The sequence below is a fragment of the Mixophyes fleayi genome, chromosome 4 (genome assembly GCF_038048845.1).
Source record: "Mixophyes fleayi isolate aMixFle1 chromosome 4, aMixFle1.hap1, whole genome shotgun sequence".
In the NCBI taxonomy this organism is placed as follows: domain Eukaryota; kingdom Metazoa; phylum Chordata; class Amphibia; order Anura; family Limnodynastidae; genus Mixophyes; species Mixophyes fleayi.
In genome coordinates, this window is record NC_134405.1 from 332,501,106 (window position 1) to 332,525,531 (window position 24,426).

At 38.9% G+C, this 24,426-nt stretch overlaps 1 protein-coding gene across 2 annotated transcripts in view; it reads left to right on the forward strand.

Annotated features, from left to right (window-relative positions):
- Nucleotides 1-298: 298 nt before the first annotated feature.
- Nucleotides 299-24,426, forward strand: part of LOC142153121 (solute carrier family 23 member 1-like) — a 40,409-nt gene continuing 16,281 nt past the window's right edge. Inside the window, exons 1-3 of one of the 2 annotated variants that reach the window (XM_075210424.1) lie at nt 299-415; nt 20,840-21,000; nt 24,065-24,222. In XM_075210424.1, coding sequence (XP_075066525.1) covers nt 361-415; nt 20,840-21,000; nt 24,065-24,222 — 374 coding nt within the window. In that variant the 5' untranslated portion in view covers nt 299-360. Of the gene's footprint in view, nt 416-5,470; nt 5,840-20,835; nt 21,001-24,064; nt 24,223-24,426 lie in introns of those variants that run through there. The other variant, XM_075210425.1, reaches the window with a different exon arrangement.

Here is a 24,426-nt window from a genome sequence, read left to right on the forward strand (position 1 = left end):
ACATACACATCAGCTTATTCATCATGGTTAAATATATTACATCTGACTATTTCTATCATTCACACCAGAGAATGACTGGGGCAATTTTGCTAGAAATATATAACATATTGATCCTAGAATCACCCTCCACTATGACAGATTCAGAACAGTGTTTGGGCCTTTTATCAGCAATAAACTTTTCCCAGCCAATTATAGTCAGATTGCTCTAATTCCCCTCACATGAGCCTCAGCCGCTCTGCCCTTAACTTCCCTGCCGAACAGTGCAGCTTCCCATTTCACATCTTGTAATGTAGCATGAGGTATTGATGAACAGTCGATATTATTTAAGTGTACGACGTATGCCTGTCAGCTGCCAGGATAATGACTGAAGGAGTCAAGATCTGCAACGGACTGAAAAAGGCAGTTTTTAAGGCAAGTCCTCATTCAACAATGATTTTGCTCCAACATCTTATGAACTTGTGTCCTGCTCCAGATTAACGTTTTACCTTGACTTTGCAAAAGTTGGTTTATTGATAGTATATGTAAACTACCTAAAATATGTTTTGTATTACTTTTTAGGCATGTAGAATATTGCATTTTTATATTTAGGTGCTAGATATATCTATAACCTGATTTACAGACTAAGCAACCACTTTCAAAGTTTCGTTCTGTGTTTTTCAGGACTTGTTTTACTCTTCATGTAGGTACAACTACACAGTAACACTTTTCCTATATAATATATATAGTTATTCTGTATACTGGATGGTATTTGCCACATCTGTTCCTATTCTTTAAGATTGGACAAGTGCACAGTACTACTTCTTTTGTACTGTATAATATATATAGTTCTTAATAATAGGTGCTTTCATGTATATATGTACAGAGCCACTTCTCTTCTTTCTAGTGCTAGATATGAATCTCCATTCATGATTATATTCTCTATACATAGACGGATTTTGAAAGATATTTCAGCCTCAAAAATGTTCTTTGTTTATTTGTGCCGTACACAAAGAAAGCTGTGTATGTTATTCCTCTGTGCAGGACAAATCTAGGACAAATTTGTGGATCTTTTCCTCACTTTCCACTATGGTGGCAGACATATTGGATTCCACTAGGCCATGCCTACAGACTGCTGTATTGTCAGGGGATTATCACATCTCAATAAAGTTAATAGCAGGAGGTAAATGTATTCTAGGGAAGAGAAGGCAGGCAATGTGACTGTACTGAATGGTTAGCTTTACAAGTAGACTTACTAACGTGATAAAGTCCTACAACAAAACATTTTCAGTTATCTTTTAATATTAAAATGAGACAGAAAGAGAAAAAATAGGGTTAAAATCCCTTTAAATAGACTTATTTGGACCTTCTTTTTTAATGTGCGCAGTTGCAATATGCAAAGAGCTGCCACATTACTTAAACTTATATATTTCACTGTGTTTATAGTAACGTTTTATAACTGACGTACTGCAGATACCCTAATCTCAAGTGGCAACAGCTAAACTATAACTTTCATAGAAAGGGTTAAAGGTGATGTCAACTAAACTTACCAGAAAATAATAAATTTCTCAATTGGTAAAATAAACCTGCTATATTTGTAATCATTTATCTGCTGTCTTATGGCTGAAATACAATATTTCTGTTTACTGCAGCAGAAGGACTGACTTTTGATTTGCCAAGAGCGGCAACATTGTTACAACAATGTATAAAATTAATACAGGAGTTGGCAATCAGCCAGGACTACTGTTTTGAGTTCTGGGGTGGTGGGAGAAGGAGGGGGGCAGTTGGCAGTGTGTGAGAGCTCAGACTATCACCCAAGACCTGCTTTAGGGTTCAGGCCGCTCTAGGCTAATACGTAGTATTCCTTAGCCGTCGGATCTTTACTGTTCGCTGACTATCTCTCTTACTTTGTTTTATCTCAAGCCCAAGGATGACTCATTGGGGCTGATTCATTAAGGAAAGTCAAGCAAAAAATATGAGTAACTTTGTACCTTGGCAAAACCATGTTGCATTGGAGGTGGAGGCAAATTTAAAATGTGATGGCAGATTTATAGTGGGGGTAGGGCTTGTTCTAGATTAAATTTGAATTTCAGTCTACTGTGTGCTATATGAAAAAAAAAATAGCCAGTATTTATCTTATGTGCAAAATATTAAACTAATTTGCACCCTTTGTATTGTAACATGGTTTGTCCAGGAGAAAACTTTTTTGCCTTACTTTCCTTAATGGATCAGTCCCAGTGTCTCCAACCTTTACCATGGGACTATGTCAAGATTAAACCTTACTTAATTTTTCTTTCTACATTTTTTTATTCTCTTACATTTTAAAATTAATTTCACTTCATACCTTTCCTTGACACAATTTTGCACTCCCAAAAATGTTGCTCCCCCTCCAAAAGCCTTGCGCCATAGGCTGCAGCCTAGACAGCCTACTGGGTAATGAGGCCGTGGTATCATCATACTTACTTAATGGTCCATAGCACAAGGCCATACAATTGTGACCCTATAATGCTTTTTGTGCCCCCAGCTTAAAATTATTGCAGGATATATATTTTTTATAATAGTTTTGAGCCCAAGAGCAAGTCATTATACCAGACTTGTTGCCCTCTTCTTGCCAGTACTTGATAGTACTCTCATAGGGAACCTCTGATTACAGACAGGTCTATAGTTTAGTGCAGGGCCTCTTAGCTATGAGGGAAGAGGAGTTCTTCATCTAAGGTGGCAGGAAGTGGGGTCGGAGTTAATAGGGGAGTCATGTTGGGAACAAATTCAGGCTCCTGGTATAACCAAACTCTCACCCTCTCACGCTACGGTCCCACATACAGGCACCTGTCTTGTTACCTGCCTCTCACAGACCATAAAACCGGCATATCCTGGCATCAGGCTCATTCCATACGTCACCCTGCGGTCAGTTCTGCGCAGGTGTAGTGTCTGTTCCCCTTCGAGACCTCCTCTCTTCCCTCATTGGCTATGGGATTATGGTGCACTATTTAAACCTCCTGGATTCACCTGTCTGTTGCCTGTTCTTCAAGCTCACTTCCTGCAGCCTGTGGTTCTGGTTCCTGTCTTCCTTGTGGGTTGCGTTTGTTCCTTCAGTCTGCTCTCAGCTCGTGGCCTGTGTTGAACTACCGCTGTTCCAAGTATCTCTATTACCATCTCTTGAGTACTACATCGTGTCAGCTTCGGTTCTCTCATCGCTGCCTCTCAGAGCTGCTACTGCTTCTGTGACTCCTCAGCTGTTGTCCTGAGTTACCACCGCTGCATCCACTTGCTCTTACCGTGGCCGGCATTGTATTACCATTGTTCCAGTGTCTCTACCACTTACCTTTTGGTATCAGTGTCTGCCTCCTAACATCTCCTGCCTCCTCCACACCACTCTGCTGTCCACTCACTCGCAGGACCGCGACCTGTAGGCTTGGTGCCGCTAAGACCATACTTCCTTGCAGAGGTTCCTGGTGAAAACTACCTTCCTTTTAGACTCAGCTCCCGTGAGTGGGCCTAGCCATGCCCAGCAGAGCCTAGGGATCTAAAGTCCAGCCTTGTCAACCGTGACACTCCCTCATACCTCCTGTTGTCACCTAGTGCTCGCCTCCTCCTGACAGTTGTTACGATCTGTGGCCCTGGACTGTATGTATGCGATGAGCCTCCACCCCACATGTAGGTCACAACTACACGTCCAACATAAGTCATGTGTTCCAACTACCCCATGGCATCCCCATCCTGAACAACCTCCCTATGCCCCCTTTATACCCATCATTCCCACATGCCACCTTCCTCACTAGCCCATGCCACACACACTCTCTGTACCCATCACCCCAACATGCCACCTTCCTGACTTGTCCTTGCCACCCCGCTCCGTACCCATCACCCCTAACATGCCACCTTCCTCACTAGTCTGTGCCCCACATAACCTCTCCTTACTTGTTTGCCAACTTATCAGACTGTTGTGAAGTCCAAGAGATATATGAGGATGGGTAAATGATCATGGAATCCTCAGGACTTCCCTCGACTGGCAGCCAATCACAAGTGTTTTCCCACACTGGCTGCTTTAAATGTCTGGTAGTAAAGGTCTGGTAGTGAAGTCCCAGGGATCATTTCACATCTCCAACATCTAGCCACTACTTGCACACGGCACATTGGACATGTTCACTATGTAAGCATGCCCTACTGCTTTGGGCCACGGGTATCCACCCCATTCACCCCTATTATAATCTGACACTGCCTCATGGAACACAAAAACTGGAAATTAAAAACACAAGTATGATATATTCCAGTATCTTTAACCCCCTGACTGTTTTGTATGTGATCTAACCAGACCCTTGAGACCGACTGGCCCATGTTCAAATGATGTTCATATGGAACCCTTCTCCACTGCGGCCTTTAAAGTTCACGTTTGAATATTTGCTAATACCACCAAGATCTTTCACAGACTCAGCATTATTCACATTACATATAGACTCTAGGGGGGAATTCAATTCCCCCCGAATTAGCGCGGCGTTAAAGTTATTACAGTTATTACGGTAATTTTAACCCGGTTTTCTGCTCACTGCTCAGGGAACTCGAGCAAAAAGCCGGTAATAACGGTAATAATGTGCAGGCCGCGTTATTTTTACCAGTAATTCTATTTTGCACATAAGTTAAATACTGTCTGTTTTTCCGTGTAGCACACAAATACTTGATAGCTTATTTGTACACTGAAATTTAAAGTTGATATTTGTGTGCTACATGAAAAAACAGACAGTATTTAACTTATGTGCAAAACAGAAAACTAATTTGCACCCCTTGCATTGTAACATGGTTTTGTCCAGGAGACTACTTACTCAATTGTTTTACTTAACTTTCCTTAATGAATCAGGCCCATTGTATTCATTAATACATTGTATACATTTAATATACACAAGAGAATTAGAGTGGCTGGAAAATAAGTGGTGAAGACAGAAGCAGTCTATTATTACTTTGTGAAAATTTGGCAGGTGTGCACTACCCCTTTCTGTTCTTTTATATATAGGATTATGTATAAATAAACTCCAGAGTTGCCAAATTAGCCATACAAACCTGGACGCGTATCAAAATCTGCATTATTGCCTTGGAATTCATTCATGCATAGTATCCATGCCTTGCCACTATGTTACATGTAATTAGCTTTAAATGGTTATTTCAGAGCCATTACTAGGGCAGCGTGATATGTACCCTTGTCCAGGGCTCAAATTAAAAGGGGCAGCGCCTATCGGGACTGCCGTGGCAGGTGAAATCTGCTCAGACCCGTAGCCCGGCCGCAGCGAAGAGCAATTGGCAGGGTGTGTGCTGTCACAACTCCGGTTGGCGTCAGTGTTCTCTCTTGCCCAAGGAGCTAACGGAGTCTACTAATGGCTGTGCCTGGAGCTGTGTAACCTGGCTTCTCATCAAACTGTGTTTCATAAACTGGGAGGTACTAAGAAAGCAAAACTAATTTATTTTCACAAGACACTCAACTGATTCATTCATTCTGTCAATGAATTCCAACACTCCCTTACCAGGGCAATGGTGATATAATGATTAACTATGCAGTAATACAATGATCTCGGTGATAAAGACAAACCCCTAAACTCAACAGTTCAGCTATGACAACGACTTATACAATTGAACTGGCACAATTAGTCTTTCTGATCTTATAAACATTGACTCGTGTTGGATAACAGGATAGTTCCATACAGACCAGCCTGGATTTCCCCTCAGTATGCGGTTCATATAAGGACTTAATCTATCAATTGTACGCCTGATACATCCCAGACATGGACAGGTAGCTCAGTAGTCCACGGACAAGGACTATAACCTGGAACCAAAGATGGACACAGAAATCAGTGGATTGGACAATCCTTCTTTTGAGGTCAGAATGTATTATTTATAATTATAGACACCAGAGGGGGAGTTCAATTAGTCCTGCAGTGCCTCCAGAACGGTGGTGAAGGCGCTCTGTGGCGATGGAACATCACGGATTTCTCCTCGCACACAGTAGAGGTGCAAAGAGATATCCGCGATGTTAAGGTACCGTAGTACCTGAATATGTGCGCTGCAGCAATGTTCAGTGGAACATCGCGGCTAACTGACCAACCTCCCCAGAAGTTTGCTGGGAAGAGAATTTAGAAATATAGTTATAAAGTATTAATTTACTGATATGTTAGTTTTGATGGTTGTTGATGGAAACAAATGCAGTTAAAATCACAGCATAATTTAATGTAAACATATATATTATAAGTACAAGCTTATGCTCTGGATATATTATTTTTGGTTAATATTTACGAGACAGTACTGTTTAGCTTGGCATACATTTACCGCTGGGACAAGTATGTTAAAAGAGGTTTAACAATTCTTAATTGTGTCAGTTTTATCACATTCAGTAATATTTCAATAAAATGTCATATAAAGAATTATAGTTTACAATGAAAGAAGGGAAAAATTATATTCCTTTTGCATGCACTCAGACTCTATTCAATACCAATTAAAAGTCTGATTACTTTATTTTTCTTATTATTCATTAAACATCGATCTTATGAGTGCCCATTACATATACTAGAACATATTAGAAAACTAAATGCTTAAAATATAGTAAACGTATTTGTGAAAAAAAAGTGTTCTTTAAAAAGCAAAAAAATGTGAAAGATTCGTAGTGGGACCCTCGAGATCAGTTTATACCACGGATGTGTCACTTATTGTATTCATCATTGAATGGTTGAGGGGAATATATACGAAATAAATGAAAACAATTAAATGAGAAATTAGCAGCGGTTAAATAGCAGACAGTGAATTAATTAGTATGGATTAGGGGGTGTGAGATAAATTACTGATAAGATGGGTAAGAGAATCAATCACTATAGATCACAGATATAGTGAGTGGATGCATTGCAGTAACTATAAGTGAACAAACAGCAGCGTATTCATTAATCATTATGTGCTAAGTAGTAAGAGAAACAACAGTAATATGGAGATTAAAGTAAATTAATGTCACTGAGTAGTATCTAATGTTAGTGTGAAATGTGGACTTGAATATTTAGTTGAGGTTCTTGTATTGTACCAGTTATGACCAGAGCCGGATTTAGACCTCATAGGGCCCTAGGCAGGATACTTTTTTTGGGCCCCCTCCCTGAAACAATCCATAGCACTATATTTTTGCAGCCTACCATATACCCAGTGCCGTAACTAGACATTTTGATGCCCTGGGCGAGACAGGGCACCGGCGCCCCCCATCTAAGTGGGAGTGGCATTTGACAAGTGGGTGTGGCCAACCTAATGTGGGTGTGTTTAGCACTTTACTGAAAGAATTTGTTTGTGTATATATATATATATATATATATATATATATATATATATATATATATATACACATATCTGCACCACCCTAGTTACGGCTCTGTGTTGTCGGCAGTAATGATTTTTAATGCAAGTTTTTTTTCTTTCGTTACACATGGACAACATGTATAGGTGCTCTGCAATTCATGCACACAAACCATCTTTGTAAATCATTTCATCCTTATTAAAATCATGTTAAATCTTTCAAACAAATATAATATTAATATGCTTCTTTACTTTGCTGAGGATTCTAGTATGAGACAAATTAATATGATTTTAGTTAAAATAGCAGAAATGTAAATATATTCACCATCCATCACATAGTCCTCATGAGGAAAATCCTGAATATACAGTACTTAATTAGCTAAGTAGCAGCTGGTGTTAAATTGGATGAATCCAGCATCTTCTAAGGGGCATTGTTATTCCTCCAGTGTTGACCTTTTGTCTTAATCAATAATATTTGGAACCATCTGTCCAGAAATTATTTTGTGGAGTTTAAAAATGAAAAAATACATTGACTATTCAACAGCTTCACTTTCTGGTGTGTTCAACTGCCTATTAGAATTGCGATCACAATATATTAGCGTTTCACATTAGTCATAGGTAAAACAGTTCCAGTGATACTTCTGTTTAATCCCCTCTATATTATTAAGAGCCTGGATTTACTCCTCCAGAATCCAGAAACAGATTAGTAGAGAAGGCAGACATAATTAGAAGCCAAAGGGAATCATGCAACATTTTAAGATGTATTTTACAGAAGCACCTAATGGATACATGGAATATATTTCTAATAGACGATGTGGAGACACGGGAGGGGACAAACAGCAAACCTGGAGGAGAGTGCAGACAGGACGCAGCGGAGCCTTTCACTCAAGATGTGCCTTTGACTTCCGCAGTGGAACGCATATGCGTTCCACAGACAGGAAGTTCGGTATTTGGAACTTCCTGTCTGTGGAACGCACATGCGTTCCACTGCGGAAGTCAAAGGCTATTCTTATTACTGGCAACAGAGCTAGGTAGCGGGCGGCTGCTGCGCCCTCTTTGGGCTTGCGCCCGGGGCGACGGCACCGCCCGCACCACCCTAGTTACGGCTCTGCATATACCCCTATAGTTACGTAGAAGTGAAAGCATGTGCCGCCACATGCCTACCATATACCCATATAGTTAAGTAGATATGAAAGCATGTGCCGCCAAAGAAGGTGAGGGCGTGGCTTGCATCTTTGGGGGCGTACCTAACATGTGAAAAGAGCAAGGCCACCCTGCTGCAGAAAAAGGCACCCCTAAATAATTACCAAGCAGTCCCATTTTTTTAAGTAGTTGGGTCAAAACAACATAATAAATATTGAAGTCAGGGCAGAAATACTTACTTAAGTTGTTTGCAAAAATAATACGCATAAATCCAAGTATGTGCTCTTGTCACTTTTGTCCCTCTATCTCTGTGCCCATCACCACTTCTGTGCCAATCACCATCACCACTTCTGTGCCAATCACCATCTCTGTGCCCTTCACCATCACCACCTCTGTGCCCTTCACCATCACCACTTCTGTGCCAATCACCATCACCACTTCTGTGCCAATCACCATCTCTGTGCCCTTCACCACCTCTGTGCCCCTTCACCATCACCACTTCTGTGCCCCTTCACCATCACCACTTCTGTGCCTCTTCACCATCACCACTTATGTCCCTTGTTTTACTTACCTTTCTATTGCGCGCTGCTCCTCCTCCGTCAGTCCAGATGTAAAAAAAAAAAAAAAGAAAAGAAAGAGTGATCGCTCGTCGGGTCCCGGCAGCCTCTCCTCCTCTCTCTATCACTGAGACACTGAGAGGAGAAGAGGCTGCCGGGACCCGATTCTTTCTGGTGAAGGCTGTATGTTAGAATTTCATGTACATGCAGGTTCTAAAAATATGATAAAACTAAAGTAGTATATATAAGAAGCTTTTTCTTGAATATTTTGGATTGTAAAGAAAGGTACTCTCACTTTTTTTTAAAATAAATACATGTTAAGACCCTTTGCTCACAAGCACATTTAGGGGTTAATGTATCAACCGGGGTAGGATACATTTACCCCTTAGTATATTTTAAGCAATTCGTTTTCTGAGATTTCGCTAGTATTTTTAATGAGACTCATAACATTGATTATTTTTTTTACATATTTAATGTATAATAATAAATTGTAAGACTTTTGATCTTGTGATTGCGGTTTTAGGGGTAAATTTATCAAGCTGCGGGTTTGAAAGTGGAGATGTTGCCTATAGCAACCAATCAGATTCTAGCTGTCATTTATTTAGTACATTCTGCAAAATGACAACTAGAATCTGATTGGTTGCTATAGGCAACATCTCCACTTTTTCAAACCCGCTGCTTGATAAATTTACCCCTTCGAGTCTAACCACTGGCGAATCCAGAGTGGGGCAATTGGGGCTAACTTCATTCCATTAAACTGGAGAGGTCCGATCATTGGGGGAAAAGGGGCGAGGCCAACCGGGACCAACCAATTAGAGTGAAGGAGGGTGTGGCTAGGCAAAATTGCAAAAGGCAAAAAATTCTAGGTCTGCCCTTGAGTCTAACAGGCTCATGTTAAGTTGAATGCAAATGGCATTCTTGGGGCTAGATTTACTAAGCTGCGGGTTTGAAAAAGTGGAGATGTTGCCCATAGCAACCAATCAGATTCTAGCTTTCATTTATTTAGTACCTTCTACAAAATGACAGCTAGAATATGATTGGTTGCTATAGGCAACATCCCCACTTTTTCAAACCCGCAGCTTAGTAAATCTAGCCCTTGGTGTATAAAGGATGTTTCCTTCTGGGCAAGTGCACAAAGCGCTGTATCCGTGCGTACTCACAGATGTATAAAAGTGTATTATACGCCTGGAAGGCAATCTGCCTTAACCTTAACATGTGCCCCTGATTGCCGCCAACAGTAATATACATTTCCTCTTCTTTTTATATGAATTTTAAATTTATTCAGGACATCAAATCCCCACTACAGAAGAAATACAATTATGATAAGGTCACTTATTGTGGGGTAAGATTCTAATCCAGTGTATCGTGTGTGGTTTTTTATATGTAAATAACTAGCGTTACCAGATAAGCTGTGTAAATCCAGACACCTGAAAACACAGGTACTGCTGGCTTTACTGTAATTGCAGCGCTCCCTGTATATAACACCAGCTCAACACACAGTCCCAAACCGGCGTCATAGCAACGCTGGTGATTTAAGGTGACATATAATGGAATGAATGCGTTTCAATCAGGTGTGTTCCAGAGCTAGCAGCTACAATTGTGCCCTTGACATTATCCATCATAAACCCATGCTTATCAGTTGTGTACACTTTAAAAGACAACTGTTATTTCCAAGTATTAAATCTATCATACTAGTTTTGTATCAAGAAAATTGTAATTTTTTAAATTATTTTTGCTGCCACAGCCTAGGTAATAATAGGCTCAACTCTGATATTATTGCAAACGTAGGGAGACTGGATAATACCACTTTCTACTAGGAGGGGGTTTCTGTATTTTAATCTGTGTATAAAATTCTGTAAATTGCTATTATTGTTTTATACAGAAATTATCTTACACATGCAACAACAGAAAATAGGTAATAAGTCATTGCAAGCAAAAGATAGGAAAAGGCAGATAATGTTCAGTGATTCAGGCTTTCAGCCAACCTCCACAGAGATGGATTTCATCCTATTTGAGAATCCGTAGGACAATAGGACATATCTACTGACTCTACCTAACTTTCTGTTAATTTCCATACTAAACTGTTATTTTAAGCTGTGATAACAATGCCAATCACTTGTACTTGCCCCCTGGGCCAATATTTGTTTCTTCTCCCTTGCCTGTGAATCAGGCCACTTTAGATCATGCTGAAGTCATTGGAACACAATCTAAATCACCTTGACGTCAAACTGAATCTGGTAAACTGAATAATTGTGAGATAATTGCTTACCTCAAATACAGGAACACAAGAGGCCACACCCCCATTCACACAGACACGCCCACAAACTTACCAATGCCTCCAGTCAGGCCACACCCCGTTTGTTTGGGGTAAAGTTGGATTGTTCTGCCACAATCAGCTGTTGGGCAGTATTGTGTCCTGTCTTGTAGTAGGGGTGTTTTTATCGGTTAAATTAGAGATGAACAAAAACTTTATGATTTGTATTTAAATATGTTCTTTAATAATGAAGACTGAATTATAGCCTCTTTACGGGCGGGTGCCTCGAAGCACAGTGTGGGTAGACGGGTTGTAAACCTCACAGCTTTGGTCATTACACCTTCTCTTGACTTCTCAAAGCCGTGCCTACACCCAAGTCATGTTATCTCTCCCAACTCGACACCTCCATTCTGCACAAGATCTGTGTCTCTCTTCCACTCTCATCGCATCCTCCCATTCTCGGTTACAGTACTTTTTTTGGGCTGCACCCACTTTGTGGAATTCCCTCCCTCGTGCAGTAAGACTTTCCTCTAGTCTTCAAACCTTCAAGCGTTCTCTGAAAACTCACCTCTTCAGACAAGCTTATAACATTCCTCAACCACCATCTTAATCTCCCTAGGCTACCCTATTACCACTCTCTACACAGCTAACACAAGACAACAACCCTCTGACCAACATTGCTGTGTGACTGATCACACAGCCCACTAAATGCTTTTACCTTTGCATTTTAGCTGGTCCAGTGTGCAATATGATGTAGCACATGCCCTTGTGTTTCAAACTCCAATTGTCCTATAGATTGTAAACTTGCGAGCAGGGTTCTCTTACCTCTCTGTCTGTATGTATTACCCAGTATTGTCTTATTAATGTTTGTTCCCAATTCTAAAGCGCTACAGAATTTGCTGGCGCTATATAAATACATGTTGATGATGATGATCTCTTCAGTCTGTAGGTCCTAGCAGAGTCCACCAGAGGTTGTTTCATGAATACCCCAGCCTGGCTCCCTAAAAATAACACTATTGTAAGACATGATCTAGAATGTGCATTGTAATGTAACAGCAAGATGATAAATAGATAACAACAGGATACAATAATTTGGAAGGTAACATTTTTTGAATTATGTACAGTAGTAATACTTGAAGACAATAAGATAATATTTAGATGCAATTTACATAAGCAGCTTCAATAGAACAAATAAATGAACAGCAATGATGTTATTTAAGACACTTTAAATTACTTTTAAGAAGGGTGATATACTCAGCTCACACTAAGAAAAGTGAGGCAGTATATCAATATGGACTAGTGGTAGTAAAGAGGGGTACGGGCAACATGGATGAAATGAAAAAGCTATCACTAAAGTCAAGGGTACCTTATGGACTGTAAATGGGAATAAATGAAAATTACGTAACAATAAGTTACATCACAACCTTAAAGACAATTATAAGAATTGTAATATATTAGGGAGAAAGTAAATGAGAGAAAGTACAAAGATGAAGGAATAACAGGATTTAAGCTTCAACAAAATCTGGTAACAATTCTTATACCAAGATAGTATTACAGACCGTCAACAATCTATTCCAATTATGAGGAATAATGGGACAAGTATTATTTAGCATTATTATTTTATAATTTAGTTGGCATAGATTTAACGACAGTCCAGTAATCAGTATAATAATAGTAGGATACTAACTACTATATTACAGGCTGATACATTGTTATCATGATAGAACACAGATAAAGATCAACTAATATCAACCTATACAAAACCTGTGAAATAAAGGCTGTGGTATAGACACTTAATACACTGGAAGGAAATTTAGCAATATAGGGAAAGCTGATATATTGTTTTATAATCAAGCACAGGATTAGATCAGCCGATATTACATTGCACACAGCTTGGAAATATAAACTGTATATCAAAGGTTGAAAAAGATAAATATTTTATATACCTGTGTATATTGAAGTTAACATTGTCTGGAGAGTTACTGAATAACCCTTAACTGTACTTTATATGAACCCACAAGAGCATTTTGTGCCAAGATTGAAGTATCTAACAATAAATGGAATATTTACTATCAGAATAATAAACACACTTCTGTAAAAGAAATATAATATAATATATAATATAATAATAAAAATATAAATATAAACATAGACCATTAAGAGAAAAATGAGACACACTAAAATGTATCTGGTGTTCAATAGAAAACCTGGAAAGTGTTCACCCTAATTTTAATACACAAGTTAAATTTCTTTCATGCAATTTCTTTATATTTTAGAAATAATTCACTTTTTTAGAAGAGAATATATTTAGCCTGCGATTTTAGTGTATAAGTAATAAAGTTTAGAGTTTGTAACTACTTGTTGCTGTTTGCTATGTGTACCACCAGATGATAACCCGGTTTCTTTGTGTCTGGAGTCTGTACGATATATGTATTGGTGTTAGCACCCCAGCATGTCCATATGTAGAATAATAAAGAATATGAGGATAAGATGAAGAGCAGTAATTACATTAAAAGGATTGGAAACCCAGCAGTAACTGTTATTTGAACCTAGCAGTGCGGAACATGCTACCAATGAATGTGGATACAAATATTTTTCTTTAGTAAACTATTAGGAGTGTTTCATATGCTCTTTTAGTGTGTTTAGCAAAAATGAGTGTTTGAGAGCTAAATGCCAGACTTTATCATTCCTCCTTTCTTTCAATTTATGATATGGTATCAGAATTCTGCACATGTTTTCTATTATGAACGCTATATAATTAGATACATTATATAAATAACGAATCAGTAGTGTAAATGGACCTGCTGATTCTGTTTATATTTGGAAAAGTGTTCTTATTCTGTTGAAAAACAGTCGAAGGAGCATTACTTTGAAATTTTAACAAATGTGAACAGAGTGGTTCTGATTCATGATGGGACGTACGTCCATTTGTGTAGCGTATCTTGCGTGAAATAGCTCAGTGCATGATCAGAAATGGACCTTATCCCAAAGAATGCAATTGCATCCAATTCATGTCCGAACGCAAATGACAGTTACGACTGTCTACAGCTTTAGAGGCGGGAATGGGGAGAAAGGGTGGACTAAGTAGGCAATGTACAATGAGGACTTGCTGAGGGCTTTCTGATTCAAGTCCTCGGCTTCTCATACGTACGCTAGTTTTGACCCGTGTCATTTGCACCAGCTCCAGAGGAGGTGTGAGTACCGATCACTAGAGATGACTGACACGGCATAGTGTTTGTAACTGCACAAATGCATGCCACTAGCTAGCACATAACGTGTATGAAAGTAAGATAAAAACACATTGTATGTGCACATTAAAAACATCTTTATTTATGTATTTAAAGTTAAAAATATAAATGCTTTTAAATCAATATATATTAATGATTATACTGTTAAGAGTTTTTTATTTATGTTGTAATATAATCATTTTTTTATGAGTTCTAATGTGACCTTATATTGCGCATGTCTGTATAACACAGTCTGTTCTATGTGTCTACATACAGCAAGTAACGTTTAGGCAGAGCGTGCTCACACACAGATTTGAATGGAAACGTATCTTGAGATCCGCTTGGATTAGAATATGGTGCAACTATGCTCTGTTCCTAATTTATTAGTCTTACCACAGTGACATATGCCTTTAGGGTGAAGTGATGGTTAGTGATGGTTGTTTTTAGCAATCTGTTCCTATGTGATCTTGGTATCTGATTTCTTTTTATAGTGCTCAGTGGTTAGCACTTCTGCCTTATAGCACTGGGGTCATGAGTTAAATTCCCGACCATGGCCTTATCTGTGAGGAGTTTGTATTTTCTCCCTGTGTTTGCATGGGTTTCCTCCGGGTGCTCCAGTTTCCTCCCACACTCCAATAACATACTAGTAAGTTAATTGGCTGCTATTAAATTGCCCTTAGTCTCTCTCGGTCTGTGTGTATATGTTAGGGGATTTAGACTGTAAGCTCCAATGGGGCAGGGACTGATGTGAATTAGCTCTCTGTACAGCGCTGTGGAATTAGTGGCGCTATATAAATAAATAGATGATGATGATCCTGCTGGCCGCTTACTTTCACTCCTCTCTTGGACTGGCAATTCCCTCTGATAGTCTGGTAGCTCACTCTAGCAATCTGTCAGCTTTTTGGACTAGACTGGCAGCTTTGCCTATGCTGTATATTTTCTCTGCTCCTCTGCCTGGCTTTACACAGTACTCACTTACACTCACTCTACTTTTTCCCAATTTGTAAACATGAACCCACACCAAGTTTTAATTTCTAGACTTTACATTAGCCCAAGGCCATATGGAAATAATGGGAAGGCTTCTTATGGGGACCGAATACTCTGGAGAAGCATTCTACCTAGGCAAAAGTTAGACATTTTAGGGCCCATAGCAAAACTTTGTAAGGGCTCCATGTAGTTAAAATGGTTAGAAACTGAAATATACATATGGGTTTTTGACAAGGAAAGCAGCCCCCTCAGCTGTAGACCCTGTACCAGTCACACCCTTGAATCTGCCATGTATTTGGTTATACCTTAACTCCTTGGGGCACTGTTGGAGACTATGAAGGGTATTAGTAAAGATTGGTGCATAAGAAAAAGATGTTAGAATATTAGTTATCAATGGATTACACTACAGTTTAGAAAATTAAAGTAAACTTCTGGTTGCTTTTAGCTACACGACTATTTCTTTAGCATCCTTTTTATAATGTTCTAAAAAATGAACAATAACCAGTGCTTTGCTAGGATATTTAAATGAGTTTCAGAGGGGGGAAGGTTGCACATTTAAGGGGGTGTTTCTTGAGGTATATTTACTAAACTGCGGGTTTGAACAAATGGAGATGTTGCCTATAGCAACCAATCAGATTCTAGCTGTCTTTTTGTAGAATGCACTAAATAAATGACAGCTAGAATCTGATTGGTTGCTATAGGCAACATCTCCACTTGTTCAAAACCCGCAGTTTAGTAAATATACCCCTTTACTTTTACACATCACAATAGATGGCAGTACATGGGCTTTGGCACTTTGCACCACCAAGCTTCAATTGGAAGGGGCCAGACCAAAATGTAAAATGAGTATACACCTATATGTATAGGACAGTCAAATATAATAGGATACAATTATATATTTATATATCAATCAATAAATGTAACAAAGGAATCAATAAGCAATGTGATATTGCCACTAGGTTGAAAGAACACACAAATAGCGCAATTCAAAGCGCTGATGACACTATTCAGTGTAAAATTAGTGAGAAATCATAAATGTGAATAATACACTCCCTTGTAATATTGATGGTGGGCAACGCCATTTTATACACCTGCTGTTTAACAATCTGAAAAAAATGAGAAAGATGGAGACACACTGTGGCTCAGTGGTTAGCACTTCTGCCTCACAGCACTTTGGTCATGAGTTCTATTCCCGTCCATGGCCTTTCCTGTGAGGAGTTTGTATGTTCGCCCCGTGTTTGCGTGGGTTTCCTCCGGGTGCTCCGGTTTCCTCCCACACTCCAAAAACATATTAGTAGGTTAATTGACTGCTTTCAAATTGACCCTAGTCTCTGTCTGTGTGTGTGTGTGTGTTTGGGAATTTAGACTGTAAGCTCTATTGGGTCAGGGACTAATGTGAGGGAGTTCTCTGTACAGCGCTGCGGAATTAGTGGCGCTATATAAAAGATGATATAATGAAGTATATTAATTCAAAATATGGTGTGCCAATAAATCATAATGCAAAATAGCTGCTTACCAAATTTAAATTAATATCCGTCATTAGCCATGAGATCCTCAACATTCTTCCTTTAATGGTTTGTGTCAGTTCCTTAAAGTTTAGAAGAACATAAACAGCAAACAACCATACAGTGTAGTATTCTACAAATGGTTTAACAAGGAAGTAACAATTGCACAAAAATCAATAAAATTAAGAAACATCTTATCTGGATAACATAAAAGTCCAAAGGTGTTGCTCCTTTTTGATAAGTCCAAGAGTCCTTTAGTCTCTAAAGCTCCCGATGTCACCAACAGTCATTCAAGAGGATATTCAGAATCCATTGTGGAAGGTGTTTTCTGATTTTATTGTATGTGCAGTTGTACTTTCTTATCAAAACATTTGTAGAATACTACACATATCATTGTTTTCTGTTTATGTTCTTCTAAACTTGATATTAATTTATATTTGGTAAGCAGTCATTTAGCATTATCCATAAGTGGCACAATATCTCTTGAACTAATACAGCACACTATTAGGTGACTCCATTTAAATGTTAAAAATTAAGCGGAGTGTAGTGTAAATGCAGATTCTTAGGTGATAAAAGATAGAGCAAAATTGACTATTTAATATCTAAAGTCAGTGTTTTTTTTGTCATAGAACTCACCGGAACTGAGTTCCGTCACCTTTTTCAAACGGATTTTCCAAGTTTTAAAAGTAACTTTTGAACATTTGACGTTTGGTCCACATGGACTTGAATTGCCCTGTCGAGCGTAGTAGGTCGGCGGCAAAGTCATTAAAATGGTGCATGCAGGCTGCTTGTGTGTCCAGTCCAATGCATGAGTACATCATCCATGCTGGTTGTGATGGCGCTGCTGGGCTTGTGGCGCTGCTCAGCTTGTGGCGCTGCTCAGCTTAAATGGTCGTGTGGTTGAACACTGAGAGCTTATTGCGGTCGGCGCCCGCTATGATTCGTTACACAACTGACGTGTGTATGTGTGTGTACAGTGATTGACTACGTGATGTGAGTTCCGGCACCTTTTTTCTTACAAAAAAAGCACTGTCTAAAGTAGTAGTATATATATATATATATATATATATATATATATATATATATATATATATATATATATATATATATATGTGTATATACTGTGCATATTGTGATTTTTAGCACTGTAGCAGCGAGTAAGAGCATAGACAAATGTGACGTAATTTTCCATGCTTGCATTAGGCGTAATAACAGAATTATAAAAGAACGTCCATGTTTTCATATGTTGAGTTTTCTTCAGGATGTGCAATTTGACAGCCTCTGAATTTCTTGGGGGTGGGGACACACATCTATGTGAATGTAGCCTCTTAACAGTAGACGTCTCAGTGGACTTGCGTAGATGAATAAGATAAATAATAGAAGATTAAGGCAAAAGAACTTTAATGGTCAAAATAATAATCTGAAATTTAATAATATTCATAGAAAATTTACTCAGAACCATGGTCACTATGAGAACATTTGGGCTTCAATAATGTATCTTGGATCTATCCTGACGAACTGTCACCCTCCCCTGTCTTCCCTGTGCCTATAGTGGGCTACCTTGGAATGAGTGATATTCACATCCCCTCCATTCTGATTGGCTGGTGCGGGTTGGCCCCGCCACCAGTCCGTGAGTGACCACGCCCCCTCACCGGTTTGATTGGCGTCTGAGCACAAATTAAAGGTAGGCTTGTGCTGCTAGGGGGGACGATTGACCCTATTGTCCCGTGCTGGGTCACTGGGCTACCTGCATTTTCTATCCTTTAAAATGTTCCTAATAGGCTGCTGAGCCGAGTCTCGCCCCCCAGCTAGCCCCTGTGCTCCCCCAACCACCGACACCCCTGTTCAGAATGCAGTATAATCAGCAGTTCTTGCTTAAGTTTTTATAGCATACAAAATAAAGGTATAAAATATAAATCATTTTTATTTTATATTTATAGTTTTTCTGTCCAGGAAATTCCAATTATCCATAAATCAATAAAACAGGTGTCACTTACATGAAGCACACCACAATAAGATGAATATCAGTACAAAGTCTTAAGTCAAAGACAAGATGCAGAAGTGAGACAGGGTAAGGCTTAATTTATGGATAGATTGGAGGGCAAAAGCCCTCTGTGCCACATTTCCATAGTTGTGAGATATAAGGTTCTGTATATAGGATCTAGATAGAAGTTTATTGGTAATTGCTGTCCATTTAATTTGTCATATGTCATATTTTGCTACAAGGTATCGGAGATATAAATCATTAGAACAATCTATACACAACTGTTAAACCACCATTGCCAATTACCTCTGAAATCCTTTACTCATTAGCCTATTGGTATAAACATATACCCGTTGAAGAATGGTCACAATAGATATCAGCTCTAGACTGTGACTTGTTAATGGTTTCTAATATAATCAAAGCCGGTATCAGCTAATTAATAGTTTATGGACAAACGTTAAATACAGATAAATTATTTATTGTATGTCATGTATTATATTACGCATGTACTATATTATTTATAATGTCTCTATCATTTATATTTTGTTACGTTATTTATAAGAAGCTTTTAGCGATGCTCCTGTCCCTGACCCCCATGCTAACATACCTCCAAAAAGTGCATTTATTTGGTCAGTCCTAATTTTCCGACAGCCAAATGGGTATAAAAAAAATGATTCATAGTTTTCTGTTATTTGGACAGATCGGCGTCTGACCTTATTTTGTCAGACTGTAATTTTTTCCTCCCCTCTTCAGTTTTTGGGAGATGTTTTAGCGGTCAGCTGTGTGACCGTACAGGCCTGCTCCCATCATTGTCCGTAGGTCTTTACGGCCAGCTCTGCTAAACTAAACCCTGCCTCCTTCTTCTCTGATATATAGTTGTATCATTCTATTCTCTTGACAATGTTTTTTATTTATTTTTTAGTCCTCCATCACATTACTGTATGTTAGATAGAGCAGAACACACTTCCACTTCATTGACTATTTGTATTATTAATTTACAGTTATTAGGGCACGGATTCCATTCAGGATTAGATAGGATTTCTGGGTGCCCCTGCCACTAAAACTTCATTGGCAAAATTATATACTGGTGGTGTTATATATTCAGTCAACCAGCATAGTATGTGTTTTCCCAATCTCTACAGACAGACGATATACAGAACCTGTACAGTGCCCCCAGTACCCCCATCCAGTCTGCCCATGTGTAGGTTGGGCACTGACTGACTGAAGTCTGAATGCTGTACGACCTTGTATGAGCGCCAGGCAGAGGGCACACACAGCCCGCCTGTAATCCGGCTCTAATGATATTTAGGAAGGGTCCCCACAAATTTTTCTTTGCACACCTTTTCTGCAATCCCAAATATTAAAGTAGATATTAATCATTTTAATATTATTCTGTATCAGTCAATTTTCCTATATACAATTCCTGATTTGTTTTATTAATTAAAGGTGAACCAGAGTTCAATATATTGACTCACAGACATAAATTTGGATTCCAGCTTAAACTAGCATGACCAACCCTTAATTGGGCGTAGTTTGGGTTGATTTTTAAACTGGTTGCTAGCAGGAATTAATTGGTCCCATTGTACAATCTGAATAGAGGCCCTTGTGTCATGCGGAAGTTCCAGCATTGGTAGATATTAGAGACTTCTATGGTAATGCTGGATAGTGATGAGTCACACCGTCCACCTGGATTTGGAATTTCTTCCTGGCAAGACATGCTAGTGGATCGCCAGAGTTCCACCGCTGTTTAGAGGCATTTGGCAACTTGTCAGAGTAAACATGTGCTCTGAAGACTTGAAATGCAAGGTTAACACAAAGCTTTTAAAAAGTAAGAAGTTCCTGTCTAGCGCCCACAGCTATCGATCTCTATTGACGGTTTGTCTTACCTCACCAGATAGAAGATGCCAATCATTTTAACATCAAGTCTTCATTTGATGCCAAAGACCCAAGAGAAGGGGGGAAAAAGAAAACCAATCACATCAAGAATGAACGGAACAGGTTGGCGTACACAGTGATGGATGTGCCCCCTTGGTACCTGTGCATCTTTTTAGGCATCCAGGTAATGTTGAGGATTTGTTTGTTCCATCTGAAATATATGGTGAAAACATCCAACAAAACCCAAACCACGAAGATCGGTTTCACTTCTTTCTAAACATAGGAAGATAGAATTTGTGTTGCCATTTGGCTGGTAATAGGGAGCCTGGTGTAATTATTAGTAACAGGGCAGAAAAATAACACAGACGGGAATGCCAGGATTTTTTTTTTTGTGGTGGAAGACCACCTGCCCTGATTAACAATAAGTCTAAAATAAAGTCACACTCAAGAATGTAAGAATATAATTATGTTACCCTTACAAAAACCTTCTATATTTATATGCCATCTATAACAATCCCATCTTTGAATGTGAAATCTACAACAGCCCTTAAATCCAGGTCTAATTTGTAGAAGTCTAATATCAAAGACTACAATCGTCAGCATTTTTATCACCTGCAAGGTATTCTCAGCACTGGGAGTTGTCTTCTTTCTTTATGAGTACACTTTTTACTATACAATGTATCGTTACAGTCCTTTGCAGGTTCCTGATTGGTTGTTTCAATATTTATTTGCATTCGGCACAAGATGGAATTCCAGACTTGGTACATTTCCACTGTATGAATATAGGCAAATAAATAAATGTATAGAAAGTGAAATAGATATATAAATTAAATGCAGCCAAAGCACTACCAGATTAGGCACTTCATATTAGCCCAAAAATCTATCAAATTGTCAAAAATCGATGGTCTTCACTGGTCCTAGATGGGAAATACATGCGTCAAGACAGTGCTAAACGCTCACAGAGCCTGAGTCTCTGATGGACAGGCTTCACTCGCGGAAACGTATATAAATGAACCTTAAAACATAAAAATAAGCCATAATAGAGCTGTATATTTTGAAGAAGACAACTTTATTAAACAGCAACTTATGTGTACATTAAAAAAGAGAGACAATGGGTTATGTGATATTATGGTACAGCTCCACTTCTGGTAATCCTGTGAAAACATGCTTTTCCATAAAGAGCCACTTTAGAAATCAGTCAGAAGTGAAGCATGATAACCTTTTCTGGCCTCTCTTCCGACTAAGTGGCCTCTTTACGAACCTCCGAGGAGGGTTAAATTCTCAGAAATCTGCAGTTTTCATGGGGATTAAGGTATTTTAAAGGAACAAGGCTACTTATTATTAGAGGATCACAGCAGATATCTGCTGCGATCCCAGCCTCTTCCACTGCAAATACAGTACCCATAGGTGTCTGAAATTCGGAGGTTGACTCTTACCGGCTAGCAGTGGCGTCTTGAAAGGTTGGCGATCTCTCCATTTTCTAAGGGCATGAATAATACTGACATTTAGGGATAAATGTATCAAGCTAAGAGTTTTCCGACGGGTTTGAAAAAATGAAGATGTTGCCTGTAGCAACCAATCAGATTCTAACTGTAGAATGTACTAAATAAACGAAAACTAGAATCTGATTGGTTTTTCAAACCCGTCGGAAAACTCTCAGCTTGATACATTTACCCTTTAGTACTGAATGTGTTTGTGATTACTTAAGTGATGTACCATTTCCTTCCAGCTCTGCTTTCAACATATATATAAATTATATCCCCATAGTCATTATTAATCCCTATTCTCAAATATATATATATATATATATATATATATATATATATATACACAAGTTAACCCGTGCATGATACTCATGCATTCTAGTCAAATCAAGCTACTTAAGGTCTTAAAAAGGTTCTTGTCATGCATTTGGACCTAGCCCAGGCCTCCTCAGGGGAAGAGCGTTAGGTTCCGACGCAAGCGGCCTTTTTAATGTGTGTTCATGAGGTAAAATTACCTCACGAAAATGAGTTTGACCCCTCAACTCGTAAATTTAGCCTTTACTACCCCTCCCACGGGGGGAAGGGGGTATGATGGAAGTTAACTGACTTGACTATTCTAATTTTTTTGTCAAATAATGTCAGTATATTAAATTTCAGGTCAATTGGATGAGCCCTTTCTGAGAAAATAGTTTTTTTCCACACACACACACACTAACGCACGCCTCTACACATGTGTGTTCATGAGGTAAAATTACCTCACGAAAATGAGTTTGAGCCCTACCAAATTTCAGCTCTTTTTGAAAAAATTTTCCCCACACACACTAAGAATTTAGTAGGTCAGTGTATAACTCTGCCCAGCAGGTGGCGCTGCAACTTGTTTTTTTTTTCCCCACACACAGACGCCACTAAGCATTTATATATTAGATATATATATATTGTAACAAAAGAAGGCATTTAGCTGGCAATATGCAGAGAAAGCAGGGAAGTAGAGTAAAACATTTGTGCAGTAATGCACCTAGAGTGAAGACTTATGTATGAAAAGCAATAGTTGAAATTTGGTTAAACTTACATGATCTGAAATTCTTCCTCTTAGCAAACAGACAGGGTGTGTCTGTGCAAACAGAGCCAGTGATGGGTGTTTTCTTTTAAAGAGAAGGTGGGTTTGTCACCTGTCCATCAAGCTAAGGCTGGGGGAGGAGTATCAGGTATAAAAGCTTGTTTGTTTCATTTGTTCAGGGAGACCAACGCTGGAGGAGCTGGCTGGTCTTGAGAGAGAGCTGGTCTATGTATAGCTAGCGTTTAGGGTCTCCATAATTGCTGTGAAATCTGTACGGTGTCAAAACATTTACCATCCTGACAATAAAACTACATAAAAAGGAAGAAGTTGTTTGCGTGTGCTTCTGCAGTAGCGGGCTCTTGCCACAATATATATTGATTGTTTGGTAGTATATTATTAAATAAAGTATTAATCATGTTTTAATAGAGTAACTCATTCGTAATTGTTTTAATATTTTTTGTATCATTCCAGTGTCCAGCATATTATAAATATACTTTACAAGAAAATTTACATTAATTAAAACTGGATCAGTTATTGCAGTACTGATTCACATCCTAGATGGAATTTAAGTATCTGCCAAAGATTAAGATCTCCTGGATTAGAGGCACTCAGTACCTTCCAGTGTAAATCTATTAGTTTCATGCTGTATACTCAATTTCTCTGTAATTATTGTATACCACTGATTTGTCCTCCCCTTTCTCCCGCAGCATTTCCTGACTGCCCTGGGGGGGATTGTGGCCATTCCTTTGATCCTGTCTAAGGATCTCTGTTTGACGCATGACCCCCTGACACAGAGTCACCTGATCAGCACTATCTTCTTTGTCTCTGGGATTTGCACACTCCTGCAGGTTCTGTTTGGGGTCAGGTAATATCATACTTTAGCACACAATAATCTATTGCACAGAGCCAAGTTGCCTCACTGAACTTATTGTTAAAACATCAGCCTTTATCTTTGAAAGACTCAAAGATAAGGCTGGGTACACACTACAGATTTTCCGCCAACTATCAGGTCAATCATACGATGAACCGTTTGGGCCAAGATGGCCTTAGTGTGTATACTTAGACGATG